The sequence below is a fragment of the Oryctolagus cuniculus genome, chromosome 8 (genome assembly GCF_051225735.1).
Source record: "Oryctolagus cuniculus isolate XC-2025 breed Fujian yellow rabbit chromosome 8, ASM5122573v1, whole genome shotgun sequence".
Classification (NCBI taxonomy): Eukaryota; Metazoa; Chordata; class Mammalia; order Lagomorpha; family Leporidae; genus Oryctolagus; species Oryctolagus cuniculus.
The window spans coordinates 123,076,958-123,099,255 of NC_142874.1; the positions used below are offsets into that span (position 1 = coordinate 123,076,958).

Sequence of the window (22,298 nt, forward strand, 5' to 3'; positions counted from 1 at the left end):
CACATGGGAGACCAGGAAGAAGCTCCTGGTTCCTGGCTCCAGCGTGCCTGCCGTAGTGGCCATTTGGGGGATGAACCAATGAAAGGAAGACCTTTCTCTCTGTCTCTCTCTGTCTAACTCTGCCTGTCAAAAAAAAAAAAAAAAAAAAGAACTATCACAGTAGCTTAGCTTTTATCTTTATATCTGTGCAAATAATGCAAACATAGGCATGATGAATGGAGAAAAATACTGAAATCTGACTGGTAACCAGGATTAACATACTGGATTAGGAAGTGCCTTTATCAATTGCTGAGAAAAAATATTCTAATAGAAATTGAGGCAAATGACATTAACAGGAAAATTGTTAAAGAGGAAATGCAAGTGAATACAAGTGAAGACAAATGAATCAAGCTGAATAAAGACTGTTTCTAATGTTCAGTTGCATAACAATGAAATTAAAGTAAAAACAGAGAGAGCCTATCACTTATTAAACTGGTAAGAAAAACTAGGTTATAGAATGTGCAGTATTTGAGAGTGTATGAGTCAACAAACTCTTAGCCATTAAGGGAAGTATGAAGTGTTAAGAACCTTTCAAAGAGATATTTGACAATGGGTACCAAGACATTAATAAATGCCTATGCTTTCAAGCCAAGCAATTGCATTTCTCAGAATTATATTCAAAGATGATTACAAATATGCCCAGCATTTTGCAAGCAGTACATGACTGTAATCTTTTATAAGACGTAAGTAATAACTTAAGTTTCTAGTCACAGAGATGTTAAGTAAATACAAAAATTGCATTAAAATTAATGAAATATTTTGAAGACTACATGGAAATGAATTCTTGAGACGCTAAGTGAATAAAAAGAAAGTATGTGCCCCAGAATCGTAACCTTCTTCCAAAAAGAACAAATACATGTGCCCAAACAATAACAAGAATTGCTATCACCAGGTGGCAGTAAGATAAGGAATTATTTTAGCTTTACTTCAATCACTTTTTATAATTACTTCTTGTTTCTGTTATAGCCTGAGTTATCTTCAAAATCTGAAAATTATTTGTGTTCATAATTAAATGACGCAAATTTAAAATGAAAATATTTGTAACTAGTTAATTTGTTCAACAAATATTTATCCTGTGTCTATGTCTATTATGTGCCAACCAGCCTCTAAAGATAAAGTGACAATTAAGACAAACATCTTTGCCCTTATGGTATTTACATTTTGGTGCAGGATATAGCTATTAAACCAGGAAGATAATTATAGATGATGAGAGTCACTATGCAGGAAATGGGTAAGGTTCAGTTGAAGTTCAAGTTGAGTCTGTAGAATGGGGCTACTGTGTTTGAAGGGAAAAGGGAAGAATATTTCTGGAAGGAAGAACACAGGTACAAAATGTAGAAGCAGCAGGGAGTTGGGCATATGTAAGTGAGAGTGACATTGACAGAGGAAAGTCAGATTTGAGACGAAGCTGTCATAGACAAGTGCAGAAAGGATAAAAGTATGTATGTTTTAGTAAGTGTGGCTTTTGCTTCCTAAAGAAATTATTGGTGGCTTTGAAGCAGGGAGGTAACATCTATTTTTTTTTTAAAGAACATTAAGGAGGCCCCATAATTGAAGCCTAAAATACAGTAAGTGTAGAGTGATGAATCAAAAGAAAGTAAAACTACATTGAAAAAATGGACAAAGGTGGGAAGAAAATAAAATAAACTAGTAAGACACATAGAACGATGTTCAACTATATTCATAACCACAACAAGAACTTTAATGATTTTTGACATACTAAATTAGCAAAGTCAATGAAAATTTGAAGATACTGTTGAAGTAGGCAGGCATAAAGGCTGAAATTGATTGGATTTGTGAACTGGAAGACCACGCCTTTGCCATGCCCCTGTGTGACCTCATGCCCCTACCTGGCCACACCTGGGTGCCAACCAGCCAATCAGGTTAATTAACCATTCCCCTTTGGAAGTGGGTTAAAAGCCTGGGACTCAGTGTGTCCAGGGGCCCTTCTCTTTTTCCCTGGACTCTTGCCAGGAGGCAGGCTTGCTTTAGCCCTGTGTCTCCAGAGTGCGTGGCCCGAACCTGGCCCAGATACAGGCCTAGATGCTCTTCCTCATGTCTGGTTCCTGGTGCTCTGTCCTACAGAGAGACTGTAAAGCTGTATAGCTCTGCATGCATTCTTACAAACTTACTTCTAAGGTCTTCACAGGTGAATGCAAAAGACATGCCTGACTGTTCCTATAAGCCAATCAGAAACCTTAAGGACTTCAAAGCAAAAAGCATAAGTAAAGCTTTTGCCTTTGTCTCCTTAAGGCAAACGTGCTGTACCTGCCTTTCTCAATTATCTCTGGGAACTGTTATCGATGATAAAGCTACCTGATGATTTCTATTATAATTCTCTATACTCAAACTAAATGGGTTTATAATCTACATAAGGGTAGCCTATCATAACCCACTATCTGGGAATCTGTAAGATACGTTTTTATCTAAAGGGGCACCCCACCTACAATTGGTTTTGCTCCAGTTTTGCTTATACTAATTTACAACTTATATGTTTCAGAACTCAACTTCTGGGAGTAACTGACCATGCAGGGGACACAGACGTTGGCAATGACCGAGACTGTTCCAGCTCACAAAGCAAATTTGTTAGATAGGATAGGCAGAGACTTCCAGACCCTGGATAGGCAGGGCCTGCACTACGCCCCTCATAAGCAGGAAGTAGTTACAAAAGAGACGGCCATCAACTCCCCTTAAGATTAAGGGGATGGAGTCTCTGAGGGGGGGATGAAGTAGGCAGGTGTTTGATTTCACTGTTAAAAGGGCTACCACAATACTTGGATTGTATGCTAATATGTTCTAGGAAAACAACGTGATGGTACATGTCAAAAGCATCAAAAATGTCCATTCAATGTCCATTCTAGTAATTTTCCTGCTAGGAATCTTTTTTTTTTTTTAACAGGCAGAGTTAGACAGTGAGAGAGAGAGAGAGAGAGAGACAGAGAGAAAGGTCTTCCATTCCATTGGTTCACCCCCCAAATGGCTGCAATGGTCAGAGCTGCGCCTATCCGAAGCCAGGAGCCAGGTGCTTCCTCTTGGTCTCCCATGTGGGTGCAGGGTCCAAGTACTTGGGCCATCTTCCACTGCCTTCCTGGGCCACAGCAGAGAGCTGGATTGGAAGAGGAGCAACAGGACAGAATCCAGAGCCCCGGCTGGGACTAGAACCCAGGGTGCTGGCACCGCAGGTGGAGGATTAGCCTAGTGAGCTGCGGCGCTGGCAGGAATCTGTCTTAAGAAGACAATCACAATTGGCAAAAATGTACAAGGAGACTTCAAAAAGTTCATGGAAAATAGTGTTAACAGTTTTTTTTTTGATGTGAAACAATATTGAAACCTATACATAGTTATCTTATAATATGTATTTTCCATAAGTATTTAAAATATTTTTTATTTATTTGAGAGGCAGAAGGAGAGAAGGAAAGGGAGAAGGAAGGGGAGGGGGAGAGAAATGTGGAGAGGAGGGTTTTCAGCTGGTTTATTCTCCAAATGCTCTTTATAGCCAGACTGAAGTTGGGAGCTGAAGACTCCATACTGATCTCCCACATGGATGGCAGGGACCCAGACACTTGAGTCATCACCTGCTACCTCCAAGTGTGCACATTAGTAGAAATCTGGAATTAGGAGTGAAAGCATGAACTAAACCCAGGCACTTGGATATGAGATGTGGGCATCTTAACCATTAGGTCAGATACCTGCCCCTTATGAGCGTTTAGAAGGCCCTCATATGTACAGGGTGCTGATCTAAGTATTAGTAAGAAAAAGTATTTCTTCTTCTTGGTAGAGAGATTATGTATAAATTTGCTCTATTCTTTGTACCATTCTGTATTACTGAAAAATTCTACAAATAACAATTATTACTTTTACAATTAGAAAAATAGCAGGTGAAGAAGTAGTTAAGAAATCAAAACAAGTTAATCATAACATATAGATGATATTATGTAGCAAGAAAAAAAAGTTAAAGAAAAAAGTGTTGGAATGACATAGATGAGTCTCAGACTTGCTTTATCACTTTTAAACTTCATGACTTTCAGCAAAGCAACTGTTCTTAGAACCAATGTCCTCATCTGTAAAATGATGATGATGATGCTCACTCAGAGTGCTCTTATAACACTAACAGAACATGCAAAAAACTATCTAACTAGATATTGAGACCATTAAAAATACAACTACTATTAATACCTTTTAGATTACTCAGACATGTACAATTTAGTCCAAAGTGACAGCTATTACTTATTTTCTATGATTTTTTTCCTCCACATCATCTAATAGTCATAACAAACCAAGATAAAGAAGCTATTTTCATTACCATGTTAAGGACTAGAAAATTTGGACATTAGAATTTATTTGTTCGAAGTAAAAAGCCAATAAGTGGTGAATCTTGTTTTATTCCAGAATTCACATACTTTGAGGCCATGCATGTTCAAAACATCATAGCTTGGCTCATTTTTTACCTTTGTTGTTGTCCTTTGGATGCAATAGGGGTGCTAAAATCTACGTGAAGAAATCTACTCATTCAGCATTAGACATTCTCCTTTAGCAAAGAGACAGATAGCTTTTCCTGTGGCAGCTACACAGCACCTATGTATAGATGGCCTACTACTGTGATCCATTCTATAGGAGACCTACAGGTCAGTAAGACCTAATTCATCATGGCATTCTAGTTGCAAGAATAAAACACAGCAATAACAGTGCAGATTAACTTGTCATAAAAGAGGTACACAGTGCTTGGAGAAGGGAGTAATAATTTTTGCTGTAACAATACAGACCATCTGAGTGAAGTGGCTTTTGAAAATGCCGTGAACAGAGGATGGACAGGCAAATAAGAAGTGAAGTAGAAAAAAAGTAATAAATGGAAAGGATGATTATCTCTATTTGACTGGGGTACAGATAACAATATCTGAGAGATGGAACTGGGAGAAAATGCCAGGCCAGGATGGTATTTGAGCACCTACATGTTTTAGAAGGCAGAGAGCTTTTGAAGGCATTTTACAAAGGACAGCTGGTTAGCCCTCACTTCAGGAAGATGACTTTGTCAATTGAAGAAAGCATTAGAAGATTCGATACTGAACAGCAGGATGTGTTTCAGTGAGAACAGTTAGGGAGTTGCAACCATGAAGAATTAGGCAATAAGATTTAAAGGTGATAAAATGCAGGGAGATGAGACATAAGAGCATGGGATTTAGTTGTGATGAGTTTCAGGTGCTGGTAGAAGATTCATCTGTGTGAGGATGACCATGAGAAATTTATAATCTCCATCAAGATAAGCTTTAATAGTCTAAGTCCACCATCTGTAACTCCTTATTTAAATAAGTCAAGGTGAAGGAATAGAAGATCAAATCTCATGCTTATGACTTCAAAATTTTCGGTTGCAGAAAACATTTACATATTCATTTACATACACATAGCTGAATTCAAATAAAAGCTCAACAATCATATTTCTCAAAGCCCTAGAATACGGAGAAGTTTTCAGCTCGAACTACATAAATGCCAAGAAAAAATATGAGTTTCATGCCCAGAACTTATTTTTATTTGTCAAACTATTTGTGATAATTCCCTATTTTCTAGGGACTTATTTCACCATGGGAGCAAAGCTAGCTAGCATTTACAACTATTATCTTTATATAATTATAACATAGCAGAATCCAGAGACTGCCAATTCTTTTTTTGTCCACAGTACTAATTTACTAAACCCTGAGTGCTAGACTTAAATGTTCCCAGAAGGAAGCTTAGAATAATTGTTCCTCCTCTCATATACTTTATGGGAGTTTTATGATGACTGTTGAAATCTCCAATTACATGCATTACAAGAGAAGTGCTATTTCTTTGTCAATTGCTGCATTATTGAAGGATTTACCTTATTTCAGAGACAGAAAGGGGGAAAAATTGGGATCCTGAATCAGCTCTGTAACAAATGTGGATTTAGCAAGTTCATAAACTTGAAAACAGTAAAAAGGCAACAGTACCTCCTATGGAACAATACCATGATTTTTCCTAACTGTGTACTCTAAAAAAATCAACTTTCAGTACAAGAAGTACAGGGCATTTCAACAAATTCATTGAAAATTGAATTAAAATATAGGTTTGTCTTATTGCAATTTTTTTGAAATCCACATGTAATATGCCTTTTCTGTGAACTTTACGATGTGCATTCCTCTGTGTCCCTTTCTAAGATTTATTTATTTATTTGAAATGCAGAGTTACAGAAAAGCAGAGGCAGAGAGAAAGAGAGGCAGAGGCAGAGATTGAGAGAGAAAGGTCTTCCATCCATTGGTTCACTCCCCAGATGGCTGCAATGGCCGGAGCTGTGCTGATCTGAAGCCAGGAGCCAGGAGATTCTTCTGGGTCTCCCGCTTGAGTGCAGGGGCCCAAGGACTTGGTCCATCTTCTATTGCTTTCCAGGCCACAACAGAGAGTTGGATAGGAAGTGGAGCAGCTGGGACTCAAACTGGCACTTGTATGGAATGTTGGCACTGCAGGCGGAGGCTGCTACCTCACAGCACTGCCTCCTCTTTATCTTCTACAGCCGTTCTAACACACAGAAAGTCAGCTCACCTATTAAATAAATACCCATGGTACAGTATCTTGTTTCTTCTAGATTGACACAAATTTGCAAAGAACTTCATGTAATCTAATCCATTGCTAAATGCAGTTTTTAATGGAAGCAGACAACTCTATAGCCTAAAATTACAAATCGCAAATTAAAGGGAATGTTGACAAAATACTGCAAAGCACTGTCTACTATCACTATTTGGAAGGCAAAACATATGTATATATATCTCTCTATATACACACATGCACACATACACATACACACCTGCACTTGGCTCATTTGACTCATGCACAAATGGTTAAGTTGGACAAGTATGGTCTTAGAAGCCTGTTCCCTAGAAATGGATTTAACCTGGCAAATATGCATGAGTCACTGCGTAATACTGGTTATGGTCATAAAAGCACTTTTGTTCCATTTTTTTTTTCTTTTTGCCAGAGGATCTCCAGTATTTTTTTTTACAGCAGTAGAAAGAACTGAGGTGCAAAGCTAGCAAAAGCAACAACTTATAAATATACAGGTATCACACCCAGTAGGGTTATCATCACCACTTTAGCTCTTCCTAAATCTCAATACTTTTGGTAGCTTCTCCTAATTCTCCCATCAGTCCCTGCTTGGGTTTTTCATCAAGCAAATTTTCCCTGTGTAGGTTTTGAAATGTGGGTCCCTGGGCCAGCTCACTTGATGTGTTCACAACCACATTGTTTTTAGCTCTCAGGGCAGAAGCTTCCTTGGGTTTGGCTCTTTTTTGGCAGAGCCTGAGCTGGAAAGCATCTTGGAAACCACGGCGGAAGTTCTCATTGAAGAAACCATAGATGATGGGGTTGACGCTGCTGTTACAAAAGGCCAGCCAGTGCGCAAAAGGGTAGATATAGATGTTGATGACACGCAGTTCCCTTGCAGAAAGGTCAGCATAGTCTGAGAGCATCATCAGAGTCCACAGGGGCAGCCAGGAGAGAATGAACAGCAGGGCCACAGTCAAGAGCATCTTAATGACTTTTTGCTTCCTCCTGGACACCTGTGACTGTTCTTGGGTTTGCTGGCCTGTGTGGGGCGCTGTAGCCTTGAAGAGGGAAATCCCAATCCTTCCATACATGATGACAATGAGGGAAAGTGGAGCCAGGTAGATGGTGGCAAACAGCACAGTGGTGTAGATCTTCCTCATCTCCGGACTGGGCCAGTCTTCCCGGCACCAGTAGACAGGGCTGGTTTTATTCTGGGAGTTGAGTCTCACCTGGTAGTGTTGTTCCTCTTGCACATGTAGCATCACTGCAGATGGGGATATAATGGTGATGGCCAGGACCCAGATGATCACAATAATGACAAATGCCGTCTTGATGGTGATCTTTGGTTTAAAAGGGTGCACAACACACCAAAACCTGGAATTAAAGGCAAATATCAATATAATCTTGGACCAAGGTGTGAAACAAATTTATTTAAGTAATTCTTGGTCTGCCACTCAGATTTCCCTTAAAAATAGAGAAAATTACCATTTTTAGCAGAGAGGCATGCACTGATGTTTTCCATAATTGACCTAGGAAATAAATTTCAATTCAATCTTTGAATGAGTGGGCCACATCAGATAGTAATGAACAGTAAGAACTAATCATGGTAACCACAACATACCGCACATGAACATTTCAAACTGTTTTAGATTATGTTCCGTTGGTTTGTGTGGATTGTCTCTTTAATCTGCTTGCCTCCAATTAAAAAAAAAGACTTGTAGAAGATAAAAATCTTGACCATGCAATTGTAATACAAGTAGTTTAGCTAGCTCCAGAGATGGTTCTCTTAACTTGCACCATGTGCTCACTACAATGACAGCTTTAATGGGCCATGCACAACTGTTAAATCAGTGACAAACAATGAACTGTTTTTGCCTCAGGTGCTTGATGGTCCTCTACACAAGGTTTGTGTGCTTGGCCATGTCACTTGTTTTGGCCCATGGGACACTGGCAAACATAATGCAAGCAGAAGTTTTTCATGCACTTGCACATTGGGATTGTTCCTTTTGAAAGGTTTCCTCTTAAAAGCAAGCTCGCAAGTTCAAGTAGATCCAATGAGATGAGAGGCCAGTGGAGAAAGCTCTGGGATGTGAGAGATTGGCCATCCTTGGTGTTTCTACTCCAGCTTAGTTTCCAGGTCATTGCTGCAATACAAGAGATTCTAGCTACAATACAAAGAGCAGGAGAACCATAAAGAGGCACCCAGACAACCCATGAAATCATTCAAAGTAATATTATTGTTCTAAGCGTTTTAGTGATTTGTTTCATAGCCAAATGAGTCTGAGTGTTTCCAATATGGGTTCTGATTATAAGCTTTCCTGACATTCGCTGTTCTCTGGTGGACATGAAAATTTAATATCAGTATGTCAAGTAAGACCCATTAATTTCATTACTATTTCATTACTGTGGATCTTGATATTGCTATGATTGATGCTCATTGTGTAATTATAAAATAATCATATTAGGCAACTCTATTACATTTTTTCAAAATACTGTTATCCATGTACTCTTGTGATTTTCATAACGATGCTTAAAAACTGAAATGTTATTAAAATGATCACTTCCAGTGGCAAATGTTATGGCTCAGCAGATTAAGCCACACATGGCACACCGACATCCCATATCAGAGTGCCAGCTTGTATCCTGGCTACTCTGATTCCAATGCAGCTTCTTGCTAATGCAACTGGGAAGCAGCAGACAATGGCTCAAGTGCTTGAGCTCCTACCTCCCACATTGGAGATCCAATTGTAGTCCCTGGGTCCTGACTTTGACCTGGCACAGTCCTGGCAATTGGCATCTATTAGGGGAGAAAACCAGTAAATAGACTCTCTCTCTCTCTCTCTCTCTCTCTCTCTCTCTCTCTCGCCACCTATTAAATCAATCAGTCTTAAAATGATTGTTTCCAAGTCAACAGATTGGGAACTTTGGGACTTCAATGGCATGGTAACAACTCCAAACTGCCTTCCCCAAATATCTTCCTTAAAGGACTAGCTATCTTGGGCTGTGACTGTGTTGTTGTCATTCTCTGCAAGTCCTTCATGTGAAAAGTCATCTTTTCTCAACACCCAAGGGTTCCTGCAGGCTAGTATTCAATGAAACTTCCCATCCTCCTACCTTTAGATCATGAGTAGTTTCATAGGCATGATTCTAGATTTTTTTTTCTATAGACCAACTAATGGAGTTTCAAATATTAGATTTCTTTCATCTGTTCATTAAGTATTTGCACACACACACACAGACACACACACACACAGAAATTTCCAGGAGAAATAGTCTTTGCCAAAAGAAAATACTGTGTAATAAACACTAAAATTGTGCTAAAGCATTTGGACTTTATCTAGAGATCTATAGGTGCTCACTGAAGGATTTTACATGTTTAAGAGCAGTACCAGTTTTATGATTTAAGAAGCTTCTTTGGGCTGCTATGAGGAGAACAAATTGGAAGCTGGCTGAACTGAAGATTTAAGGACTCAGTACCAAGACAAAGGACATTTATGGGATCAGGGTTTATTAGTACCCAGAGCTGGTAGGACTTGGAGAGTGGCAACATAAAAGTTGAAGAGAGAAGCAAGATTCAAGGATAAAGCTCATGTTTCTACTTTAATTGGATGAGTAATCCTGCAAATCACTGATCTGGGAAATATAAGAAAAAGAGCTGCTTTTCGCGTGTTTTTTTGAGTAGATGGAAGGCTTGTATAGAATGGAAGTAATGAGTTTGGTTCTGGGTATGTTTAAATTCAGGTAGGTTTTGGACGTACAGGTGAAGTCATCCAGTAGCAGATTTTGAACATAACTAAAATTTGGAAGGAACTGTCAGGCAGGTGAAATAGGTTCAGGAATGTTTCAGTTTGGCTTTCTGCAGCAGCTCACCCTAAAAGAAACACTTGAGGGCAAGGGCAAGGGAAAAAGAGGTGATGGTTTTGAAAGCTTGTCCAAATTCTTTGACCTTCATCCAAATTCTATTCCTTTCTCCTATCACTGATGGCTCAGTTCTCATGAATAGAATGCAGTGGAGATGATTCTGTGTGACTTCTGCTGGTCTCTCAGGACACAGGCTTTCACAACTTTGAACTGACATAGAGAAAATCCAGGGGCCTTAGAGCCACTATGCTGGAGAGCCACATGGAAGGATCATTAGACATAGAATGCCTGAAAAGTCTCAGTTCTTCTAGCCCCAAGGTGTTCCAATCTTCCCAGTACAGGCACCAATATAAGAAACTTCAGCTGCCCTACCTGATGCCAAGGTAAATGGAGACAAGTTGTACTTGACGAATCTACATACACAACAGATCCATGAATTTCAACTCAGTAAGTGACTTGATTGGGGGGGCTGGCTTGTTTTACAGCAACACATAATAGACAGTATAGAGAAGTGGTACACAGATGGGAAGGGATGCAGTAATTTAATGTGAATTAAACCATGCATTTTAGAATTATCTCTCTTGAGATGAGGGAGAGCTGAATAGTTCTACAGGAATTCCCAGCAGATTTGGGAAAAGGGCTGCTCTTGGGGAACATTTCTGGCTTGCTGTGTACAAGATCAGGGAGACTTTTCGCAATGTGGATGAGGAATACAGAGATGAATATACCAGTAATTGGATATCAGACAGAACACACTAAAAGGTACAAAACAAATTGGCAGATCATGGAGCCTTTGCTACAGGAACATGATAGTTAATTTTATGTGTTCACTTGACAGGGCCGTGGGTGCCCAGATTCAATATTATTTGTGGATATGTCTATGAAAGTGTTTTTGGATGTGATTAGCGTTTGTATTGGTAGACTCAACAAAGTTGACTGCCCTGTCCAATGCCCTGTCCATTTCCCTGCCGATGAGTGTACATCATCCAATATAGTGAGGGCCTGAACAGAACAAATAGAAATCAAGAATTTACTCTGATTTTCCTGCCTCATTGCTTGAGTTGGACCATCTCATTCCATCCTCTCTTGCTCTCCAACTGGCATGTATACCATTGGCTCCCCTAGTTCTCAGGCTTGTAGACTAGACTGCATTACACCACAGGTTTCCTGGGTCTCTGAATTTGCAATCAGCATGTCATGGAACTTCTCAGGTTTCTTAAGAACAAATTCCTTCTAATCTCTTTGTGTGTGTGTGTATGTGTGTGTATATATACATGTGTGTATATATATATATATATACACACACACATATATATATATATATACATATGTCTATTTTTTATATTCCAATCCACCTTTATCCTATTGCCACTGGTTCTGCTTTTCTGGAAAACAATGATCAATAAAAGGAGTCATTGGCACAAAGTTGAGATATGAAGCCTTGGGATGGCAATATTATCTTTTCTACACTCTTTTAAGGCTGATTTTGCCTCACAAATGCTCTCTTAGGCAGGTTGATGATTTTCCTCTTTCCCTTTGGTACTTAAAATTAAGACTCCAAGTCTCCCATGGTGTGCGCAAAGATATTTCATTTGCATGGGCAGCAGCAAAAACATTTTGCACATACCAAGTTCTAAAATTTTCGTAGTTCAGAATCATTTGCATTATTATGCAACAATAAAAGACTTAGAGCTATTATTTCAATAAAACTCATAAAACTAAACAAACACTGAACAAAATATGGTTCTTAAACTCATAAGCTTGATTATACAATTTAAAGTGATAGGGTGATACTGGTTTAATGTAATGAAAATAATTCTTAAATGTTATTGACCATTATTTTTTTAAATATTTCAACCATAAAGATACTTGAACTTGGAAACTTTCAGGTATGTTATTACTTATAAAACAACAGGGAATTCACATTGGTTAGATGTAGGTTAAGATGCCCACATCTCACATTATAGTACCTAGGTTCAAGTCTTATCTCTGGCTCCTGATTCCAACTTATGCTATTGAACACCTGCAGAGACAGCAGGTGATAGCTCAAGTGACCCGGTCCCAGTCACCAAGTGGAAGATCTGGACAGAATTCCTGGTTCCCAGTTTTGTCTTCACACCAGCCTTGGCTGTTGGAAACATTCACAAAGTGAACCAGTACATGAGAACTCTCTATTTCTCTCTCTCTCTCTCTCTCTCTCTCTCTCTCTCTCTATCTCTCTCAAATAAAAAAAAGAAAGAAAGAAAGAAAGAAAGAAAAGGAAACTTATAAAACACACACACACAACAACCTATATAAACTATGGAATTAGAATGGAATGTTGCCGGCACCACGGCTCACTAGGCTAATCCTCCGCCTTGCAGCGCCGGCACACCAGGTTCTAGTCCCGGTCGGGGCGCCGGATTCTGTCCCGGTTGCCCCTCTTCCAGGCCAGCTCTCTGCTGTGACCAAGGAGTGCAGTGGAGGATGGCCCAAGTGCTTGGGCCCTGCACCCCATGGGAGACCAGGATAAGTACCTGGCTCCTGCCATAGGATTGGCGCGGTGCACCAGCCACAGCGGCCATTAGAGGGTGAACCAACGGCAAAGGAAGATCTTTCTCTCTGTCTCTCTCTCTCATTGTCCACTCTGCCTGTCAAAAAAAAAAAATTAAAAAAAAAGAATGGAATGTTTACACCTTTTAATCATGAGATTATATAACAAGAACATTTATAACAATTTTACTATCTATTTCCATGCCTATAATGATATTTTCAAATCAGGAATTGTTGTCTGAATAAAATATAGTGTCATGTGCTTATCTACACACTTTACTTTGTGTAATTATTAATACTTTAAGTAATTTATTAAAATGACAATATTATTTTATTTTATTGCTATCATCTCTGAACAATTAAAAACGCAATAAGCAAAACTAGAATTAACTCCTTAAATAAAATATATTTAAAACACATTGTGAAATATAATATCCCTAGTAATATCAAAGCAACCTACCTCACCCAAAGGATAAAAGTACCCTTAGTCATTGATTAATCTCACTTTTGAAATTTTTCTTTTTTATTTTTTTTGACAGGCAGAGTGGACAGTGAGAGAGAGAGACAGAGAGAAAGGTCTTCCTTTGCCGTTGGTTCACCCTCCATTGGCCGTTGCGGCCAGCGCGCCGCGCTGATCCAAAGCCAGGAGCCAGGTGCTTCTGGTCTCCCATGGGGTGCAGGGCCCAAGCACTTGGGCCGTCCTCCACTGCACTCCCTGGCCACAGCAGAGAGCTGGCCTGGAAGAGGAGCAACCAGGACAGAATCCGGCGCCCCGACTGGGACTAGAACCCGGTGTGCCGGCGCCGCAAGGTGGAGGATTAGCCTATTGAGCCGCGGTGCCGGCCTACTTTTGAAATTTTTCAAACATAGAAAAAATATGAAGGGAAATGTATTATACATCAGTGTTACTGATACTAAAATTTAACAAATGTTAAATGCTGACAATTTGTCAAATTGACATTATGTTTTTAAAAGAAATGAAATGTTACAAGTTCAGTTGAAATCCTCTTGGGAGGCCTATCTAATTCCATCCTTCCTCTCTCTCCAGACATTCTGAAGTGACTAGGCTCCCCTCCTGCTTCCTCCTGTGCATGTTTTCATGCTTGTACAGCATTAGTCCACATGTGTAACTTTTTACATATTACAAAATGCATTATATTCTACAGGTCATTATGCAACCTCTTTAAGAAATGTTTTGTTTTTGAGATGTTATGTGTGCTGGTTTCTGTTCATTGGTTGTAATCACCATAAAGTTATCCCTTGAATAAACAAAGCAAATTTATTGACTGATTGTAATGTCATTTATTTTGTAAAAGAAAGACCAATGTTAGTTTAAATTTGTATTCAAGTAGTATGATAGAAACAGTGAAAAAAGAATTTAAGGATATTGAAGTGCTAAAGGTATTGTGGAAATAAATAGGATAAGCTCAGAATTCAAGAGGAAAATCAATTGATATTGTAGCTTTCGTTCATTCTAAATATACGCAATTATATAACTAAGGTAAAGAGCAAGCATTTGGCACAGCAGTAAGATGCCACTTGGCATGTCTGGATCCTAAATTGGAGTGCCTGGGTTTGAGCTCCTGCTCCATTCTCTATTTTGCCTTCCTGCTAATGCATACCTTGGGAAGCAAAGTGATTGCTCGATTACTCGGGACTCTGTCACCCTCGTCCCTCTGGATTCAGTTCTTGGCTCCCGGCTGTCACCACGCCCGGCCTCAGCCTCAGCTGATGCAGGCATCTGGGGAGCGAATCAGGGCTGAAAGAGCTCTCCTGTGTGCTCTCTCGCTCTCTCACTCTCTCCTCTCTCTCTCTACCTTTCAAACAAATAAAAACAATTTTCTGAAAAAATAACTAAGACTTTATAATAAACATTCACATAAAGCAATAATTTAGTTAAAGCACTACTATGTATTAGTAATAAAAATAAATATATAAATATAATAATTTGGCATAATTATCATAGTTGTAACAGGATACCACAGTAAGATATTAACTCCTACAACATATATTTATCAATTTTAAAGTTTGCATCTCTAGCAGATGGTGATTAGTATCTGTTGAAATTCTATTCTCTACCTATAAACCAAGATAAAATGATCTACATGATAGTTCTCAGAAATAGATTAAAACATTATGTAAATAATAGATTAATAGCAAAAATGGAAATGATCACATTGTTCTTTTGATGTCACAATTTCGTGGCATCTCATATTTTTAACCCTGCTTCTCAGTCTCTCTCTCTTTACACACACACACATACGCACACATGCACACACATACACACAATTATGAGTTGCTTCATTTATTAACCCAATTTCACTTAGGAAGACATCCTATCTCCCTGAACTGTTTACTCTCCATCCTCATTCACTGCTTCAATTCATGTGGACACCCACTCCCATCTATTATAGAATTTCTAAAGTGCTTACCTTTCTATAATCTAAGACTAATCTAGGGCACTTCTTTTGCTGCTGGTTTGTCTAAAATGCAAAGCTAGTCATTATTTCCCCATTTAAAAGACGTCAACATCTTTATCTTCTGAATAGGTTTATACTTCTTACAATGGGAGTTAAGCCTATTGGTCATCCCTCCCTTCCCATTTGCTTGGCCTAATGCACACTGCACTACTCTTTTCCAGCCTTGCTACATTTCTCTGGACACATGCCTGGGACATTCCTGTCTTAAGAGCTGTCTTTCTTCCCGAGTTCCTGGTCTCTGAAGAGTTAGACCAAGACCAGCTAGCTTTTGAATCCACTGCTTCCTGTTCTGCCAGGTAGAATTCATTATTCTCTCCTGCGTAGCTGTTACATACAAGATCCCTAGTAGAGAGCATTATTTATAATTTTTTTGATTAGCTGAACATCTAGTACTTGTATGCTTTGCTCTTAAAGTGGTAGTTATTGGGGTAGGCATTGTGGTGTAATAGCTGCTGCTATTGATGCTTGCATCCTATATCCCAGTGCCTGGGATTGAGTCCTGCCCTGCTTCCGATTCGGAAGATCATGGTTCAAGTACTTGGGTCCCTGCCACCCATATGAGAGACTTTTTTGAGTTCTGGGATCCTGGATTTGGCCTGGCCCAGCCCTGGCTGCTGTGGGAATGTGGGGAGTGAACAAGCAGATTAGAGATCTCTGTGTGGTTGTCTCTCTCTGAGTGTATCTATCTGTCTTTGTCATTCTACATTTCAAATAAATAAAAATAAATGAACTTTTTTAAAAAGAGGTCAATATTATGAACATAATTTGGGTTGGGGAAGAAGTACTGAAGTGTATTCAGTTATATAGCATTCTGGTAAGTTAATTGCAGACATGCCAATTTTTCTGGAATCTGAGTTTGGTGCTGACTTACCTGTCTATTGCTATTGCAACTAACGTGAAGACAGAAGCTGCAACTGATATTCCCTGGACCAATCCACTGATCTTGCACATCGTACTTCCAAATGGCCATCCTGAAAAAGAAATGCAACAGTCTTTGGAGAGATCATGTGTTTTTTTTTTTTTTTTTTTTTTTTTTTTTTTTGTTAAACTAAAACTCACATAAAATATGAACAGGAAGGAATGAAATTAAGACTATTACAATTGTTAGCTGCATGATAGCCTGAGAACAATTAATGTTTTCCAGTATTTTCAGAGCTTGGCTTTTCAATGCACTAATAATAATGCCAAGTTTACATAGAAATTGCTACATTCTAGACAAGGTAATAAGCATTTTATACCTATTTGCATATATTATCCCAGAACAAGCTTTTGAAGCCTCTATTATTCTCTTTATGATATAGATCAGGTAATAAAAACATACCTTTCCACAGGTTGTTAGTAGCTAATCAAAGATTTTGAACTAGACAGTAGGGTTCTAAAGTCTAAACCATTCTCAGGTAATAATGACTTTTAAATGAATAGAATTGTCAGAATGACAGCTTTTTACTTTATAAATGTGCCCAATATGTAGCCTATTTGAATTATTTCATAACTAAATTTTAGCTACTAGAAAATCTATTAAGTAAATTAGTTAAATTTTTATAGCACTTTGGTATTCAAAACCTACTTGTTATTACAGGATGTAACAATATCTTTCTAACAAATATTCTAGGATGTCAAAAGGTGATTATTACATACTTTCATATTTTTAAAAATGTCTTTAAAGCCTGCAATTTATTTTTCTATATCATTTTCCTTTAATTTAAAATATTTCAAGAAATCTAAATAATTTAAGCATGTCTACAAAACAATGACCTATCTTTTGCTTTTTTTTTTTTTTTTTGAAGATCTTTATTTATTTCTTTGAGAGGTAGAGTTACAGAGAGTGAGAGGGAGAGACAGAGAGAAAGGTCCTCCTTCCATTGGTTCACTCCTCAAATAGCCACAAGGGCTAGAGCTATGCCAATCCGAAGCCAGGAGCCAGGATCTTCTTCCTGGTCTCCCATGCAGGTGCAGGCGCCCAAGGACTTGGGCCATCTTCCACTGCTTTCCCATGCCACAGCAGAGAGCTGGATTGGAAAAGGAGCATCTGGGACTAGAACCAGCACCCATCTGGGATGCTGGCACTGTAGGCGGAGGATTAACCCACTGCGCCACAGCGCCGGCCCCAACAATCACCTATCTTCCTAGATCAGACGAAATCGGGCATGTTCAGGGTGGCATGGCCTTAGACCATCACCTATCTTAAAATAGGTGCTTGAGACTCAACTGAATGGAAGCTGAAAGAGAGTATATCTCCCAATCCTAAAATGTATTAGGTTGTGATAACAGTATTTTTCAATATAAGTGCAAAAGATTTGTATAGCCTTTGGTTGAACACAGAAGAATAGGGGTATGTTTTACTGAGCTCCCTTACCAAATGCCATTGAAATGACAACACTAGGACAAGAGACCTTAAATCCATAGCAATGATTGATGTATAAATCTAACTAGATGCCACTGGCTTTTCCCCAATGTGGACAGACAGAAGAATGGAATTTCCTTTTCTTAAGAGACAGATGTGCCTGTACTCGATACTCTGAGCCACCAGGTACAACAGGCTGGCTACCTCAGTGGCACAGAAAGATGAATTGCAAGTACAGCACTGCAGGGCAAGACTGCTGGCCCAGAGACCCACTTAGTTCTAGAATGCGACAGCCAGCCTTAAAGCTCCAAGGCAGGAAACCATAGAATTTCTTTCTGGGGGAAGTGACTGATCCAAGATCACAGACATGCAGATTTAAGAGTTGTGGATTTCTTAATAAATGGCTCAGAATGAACTGGGAATGGGTCTAATCTCAACTTCTAGGTACTCACAGCTTCCAGGCAGCCATAGAGGACCTCACTCTGAAACATGAAAAGCTAAATAGTAGGTAATGTTAGAAAAACCTCAACTGTAAAAGGAAGAATGGTGGGCATTAGAGTGGGCTTAGGATACCTTCAGAGTACCTAGTCGAAGTCCCAGCTCCCCTTGTAGCACAGATTCCTGCTGGTGCACACCCTGAGAGGTGCTAGGTGATGGTTTAAGTACCTGGCTTCTTGTCAAGGGACCTAGACACAGGAGACTGGGCTGAGTTTCTGGCTCCTGTCTTCAGACAAACTCAGATCTGGCTGTTGTGGGCCTTCAGGGAGCAACCCAGCAGATGTAATATTTTTTTCTCTTTCTCTCTCTCTCTCTCTCTCTCTCTCTCTCTCTCTGCCATTCAAATATAATGAAAATAAATCTTGAAAATTTTTAAGTTGGGGCCAGCGCTGTGGGGCATTGGGTGGAGGCTGACCTAAGTTCTTGGGCCTCTGCACCCACATGGGAAACCCAGAAGAAGATTTTGGCTTCTGGCTTTGGCCTGGCCTAGTCCCTGGCATGGTGGCCATTTGGGGAGTCAACCAGCAGATAGAAGACCTCTCTCTCTCTGTAACTCTGCCTTTCAAATAAAGGAAATAAAACTAAAAGCAAATTAAAGTGAAAATAAATAAAATAGCAAGAAAGAGGAAACAGCTATGAAAAATAAAACATAAAAATATTACCAATAATGATAGATATGTGACACATTTTGTCCACAAAACATGTGTATGATAGTATGCAGAACATTCAAAAATAAAGAAAAAACAATTCAAAGAATTTAAGATGTGATAATAAAAATGAAGACCCCAACAAAAGAGTATAAAATGAAGTTGTAAAGATTTTTTTTAAAAAAATAGAAACCAGAATCTCCAGTATCTGATTCATATGAGTAGAGGAAAAGAAAATGGAAAATAATCCCATAAGAAAATTCCCCAGGGATGAAGGGCATTCATTTTCTGATTGAATGGACCTAGTTTTTTTCTAGTGTAATAAATGAAAATAGGAAAACTTACTCCAAGGCATCATTTCATGAAATTAAGAACACTAGACTAATGAGAATTGCTAAAAGCTTTCAGGAAAACAAATCATGAGTAAAAGAAGCAAGAGTCAAATGGCATCAGAGTTTTCAGCAGTCGACCGTACATTTCTCAACAGTAACAACAGAGCAATTGCTTTAAAATCCTCAAGGTAGACTTGTTCAGTCTGGACGTCTCATGAAGCTCATTATAAACAAGCACAAAGGCATAATAAACATCTTTAAAGACATACACGACTTTAAGAAGGTATTATCTCACTGTATCATTCTTCAGGAAGAAATAAACCAAGAAAGAAGACATGACATCCAGAGAACAGGGCATGGATGGTGCAACGAGAGGTGAAGGGACTTGCTAGGGTAACTGAGAGCAACAAGGCCAGGTACAAACAAGTAGACAGATGGTCTCGAGATAAGGATCTCCAGGAATAAGATGTAATTTACAAATCTGAAGTCATTGACAAGAGAGGACTGTGAGGAATGCACTACTGAGAGGTACACACCCCAAACCAAAAAAATTAAAATACAATGCCCTTGCTAAATCCCAGAAAATGAAATCAGTGTCACAGCATTTTCCAAAGCTCATCAGGGGTAAGGTGCATGTAAAACAGGAATGTATATGCTAAATATTGATCTCAACAAAACCAGGATATAATTATATTGGGAGTCTGAAAGAAGAGGAAAATTATGAATGCATGGTTGTGGTTTTTATGGGAAAAGAAGATTATGATAACTACATTTTTATCTTCTCCAATTTGAAGATAACACCTTATATTAAAAACATATTATTAAGACATATAGAAGCAATTACCAAAAATAAAGTCCCAAAATGCTGAGAGCAACAGTATTTTAGAAGCAGAAATCAAAAAGTAAGAAGGGGAATTTATATACAAACATTTTAAAATCATAATTTAATTTACAAAACATTTGTGAGGGAAAAATACTAAGAGCATTTGTTGGCAAAATAGCTTTCCAGAGAGTAATAACAGTAATTTTGAACATTTTTTACCCTCTTTTAGTGTGGAATAGTATCAGGAGAACACTATATAGTAATTTTTTAATGATGAACATTACAATATTCCGAATCCATGCACTCCATGGCTGAATGAACAGGCACTCTTAACTCTCACTAGCTTCTTTTCCAGAGAACAGAATGGAAGAGAAGAAAACTCCAAAGAGAAATGTCTTTTTCCCATTTTTCAGTGAACTGATTTGAATTCTATGAAAGGATAAAATTATGATATAGCTCATGTTGCTTGAAATATATTCAATTATCCATTATTGTTCTATTTTTATTATACATGCTTGGAGATGGGTATCTTAAGTCCTGCTTACTAATTAATGCAACAAATATTTACTAAGTTGTAATGTGTACCAAAACTATATTGGGAGCTGGAAATTCATCTTTCCTGTGCTTCTAGAATATCTAAGGTAGTGCTAAAGAAGGAATAATGTAGATTCAGAAGTGGTATGTGTTTGGGGGGGGGAACCCTAACCATTCCAGTGTAAACGTATTGACATTGTACAAGTGAGCTATCACTCGTTCACAAATCTTTAGGGTGGTTTCTTCTCCAAAAAATGTTGGAAATATCTTCAGCTAACCATAGGAGGACCTAACGTTGTATTTACGTCTAGACTGAAGACACTGCATCGACTGAAGCCATGTATATGAGCATCGATTCTTTGAACTTTACAGTCCATAGTAATATTTCTGACACATTGTGTGCACCTAGGTATTTATTAAGTAAATTGAAAAATATCTCATTCTCTGATGACCTTTAGTAAACACTTTAAAAATAACAACCTCTACTCTCCATCTCTTTCTACTTTTTTTTCAATAATTCTCTTTGCTCTCTGTTTACAAAGCTGTGTATTGTCTGTCTCCTCCAGAATGAATGTCCGTGGCATGAGGATAGGTAACTGGAAGAGTTCACAGATATGGGGCATTTTCTCATATCATCTCTGAACGGCACACAAGGCAACATACCTGCTATAATGTTGTCCAGCAGGGTTACAGGCATACAGAAGAAGCCAATGAGTAAATCACTGATTGCCAGGTTTAAGATGAAGAGATTTGTGACTGTGTGCATGTGTTTGTTCCTCAAGACAATAAAGCAAACCACAGTATTTCCTGCCATACACAGGAAGAAGATCAGACAGTAGGAAACGATGAAGACCGCTGCCACTTGAGGCTGGTGAAGATAGTAGCTCACATAGGTGACATTAGCATCTGAGAACAGATGCTGCTTTGTGCCATTGACAGTCCAGATGTGACGCCAGTTTTCTGAAGAGTTGGAGTCCCATCCTGCACTCATGATGACCTTAACAACGGAGAGAAAGAAAAGGAAAGCATGATCAGAAAGCGACGGAACGTATAATCTGTGCTTGAATTTAATCAGAGGGACACTTTTTAATAGGTGGAATTTTTTGGACCTTCCATAATAATCTACCAGTTTTGCATGGAACTGAGTGACAAACAAGGCCTTCATATTATGATGTTAACCAAGAGCACTTGAAAATCCCACTTTCTACGACATCAGCCATTATTATACTTTACTTCCTCAATATACTCGCTATTCCATTTCTTTAGGTACAACCTCTATCCATTCTCAGATTTTCCCTAACTTGTGAAAAATCTCCTTCCCCTGTAGCAGGTGTTGTAACCAACTTATTCTTTTAAGCCTGTGTTACATAATTTGAAAATTCTTGTTAATCTGAACAAAATAGGGTGTTCACATATTTTGAATCTGTCATAGAAATCTAAGAGGATTTCAAAAATTTATGGAAAAAGTGTAATTAAAGTATAAAAATAAAATTATAAGCTTTAGTTTTCAACATACAAACTCCATGAAGTTCAAGACACTTATGTAAGCAATTTAGTCCATTGCTAAAGAATTTAGAGTCCTGGGAATTGAATCACATAAAGGCACTCTTTTTGAAATTGGCTTAAGAAAAATGAATGCCTTTAAAACATATTTTAGGG

The 22,298-nt window shown here is 38.5% G+C and overlaps 1 protein-coding gene across 1 annotated transcript in view; it reads right to left on the minus strand.

Annotated features, from left to right (window-relative positions):
- Window positions 1-3,066: 3,066 nt before the first annotated feature.
- NPFFR2 (neuropeptide FF receptor 2) overlaps window positions 3,067-22,298 on the minus strand; it is a 109,915-nt gene continuing 90,683 nt past the window's right edge. The window contains exons 2-4 of the mRNA XM_017347500.4: window positions 21,303-21,636; window positions 16,333-16,432; window positions 3,067-7,962 (exon numbers count right to left, since the gene is read on the minus strand). Coding sequence (XP_017202989.1) covers window positions 7,146-7,962; window positions 16,333-16,432; window positions 21,303-21,630 — 1,245 coding nt within the window. The 5' untranslated portion in view covers window positions 21,631-21,636 and the 3' untranslated portion in view covers window positions 3,067-7,145. The remainder of the gene's footprint in view (window positions 7,963-16,332; window positions 16,433-21,302; window positions 21,637-22,298) is intronic.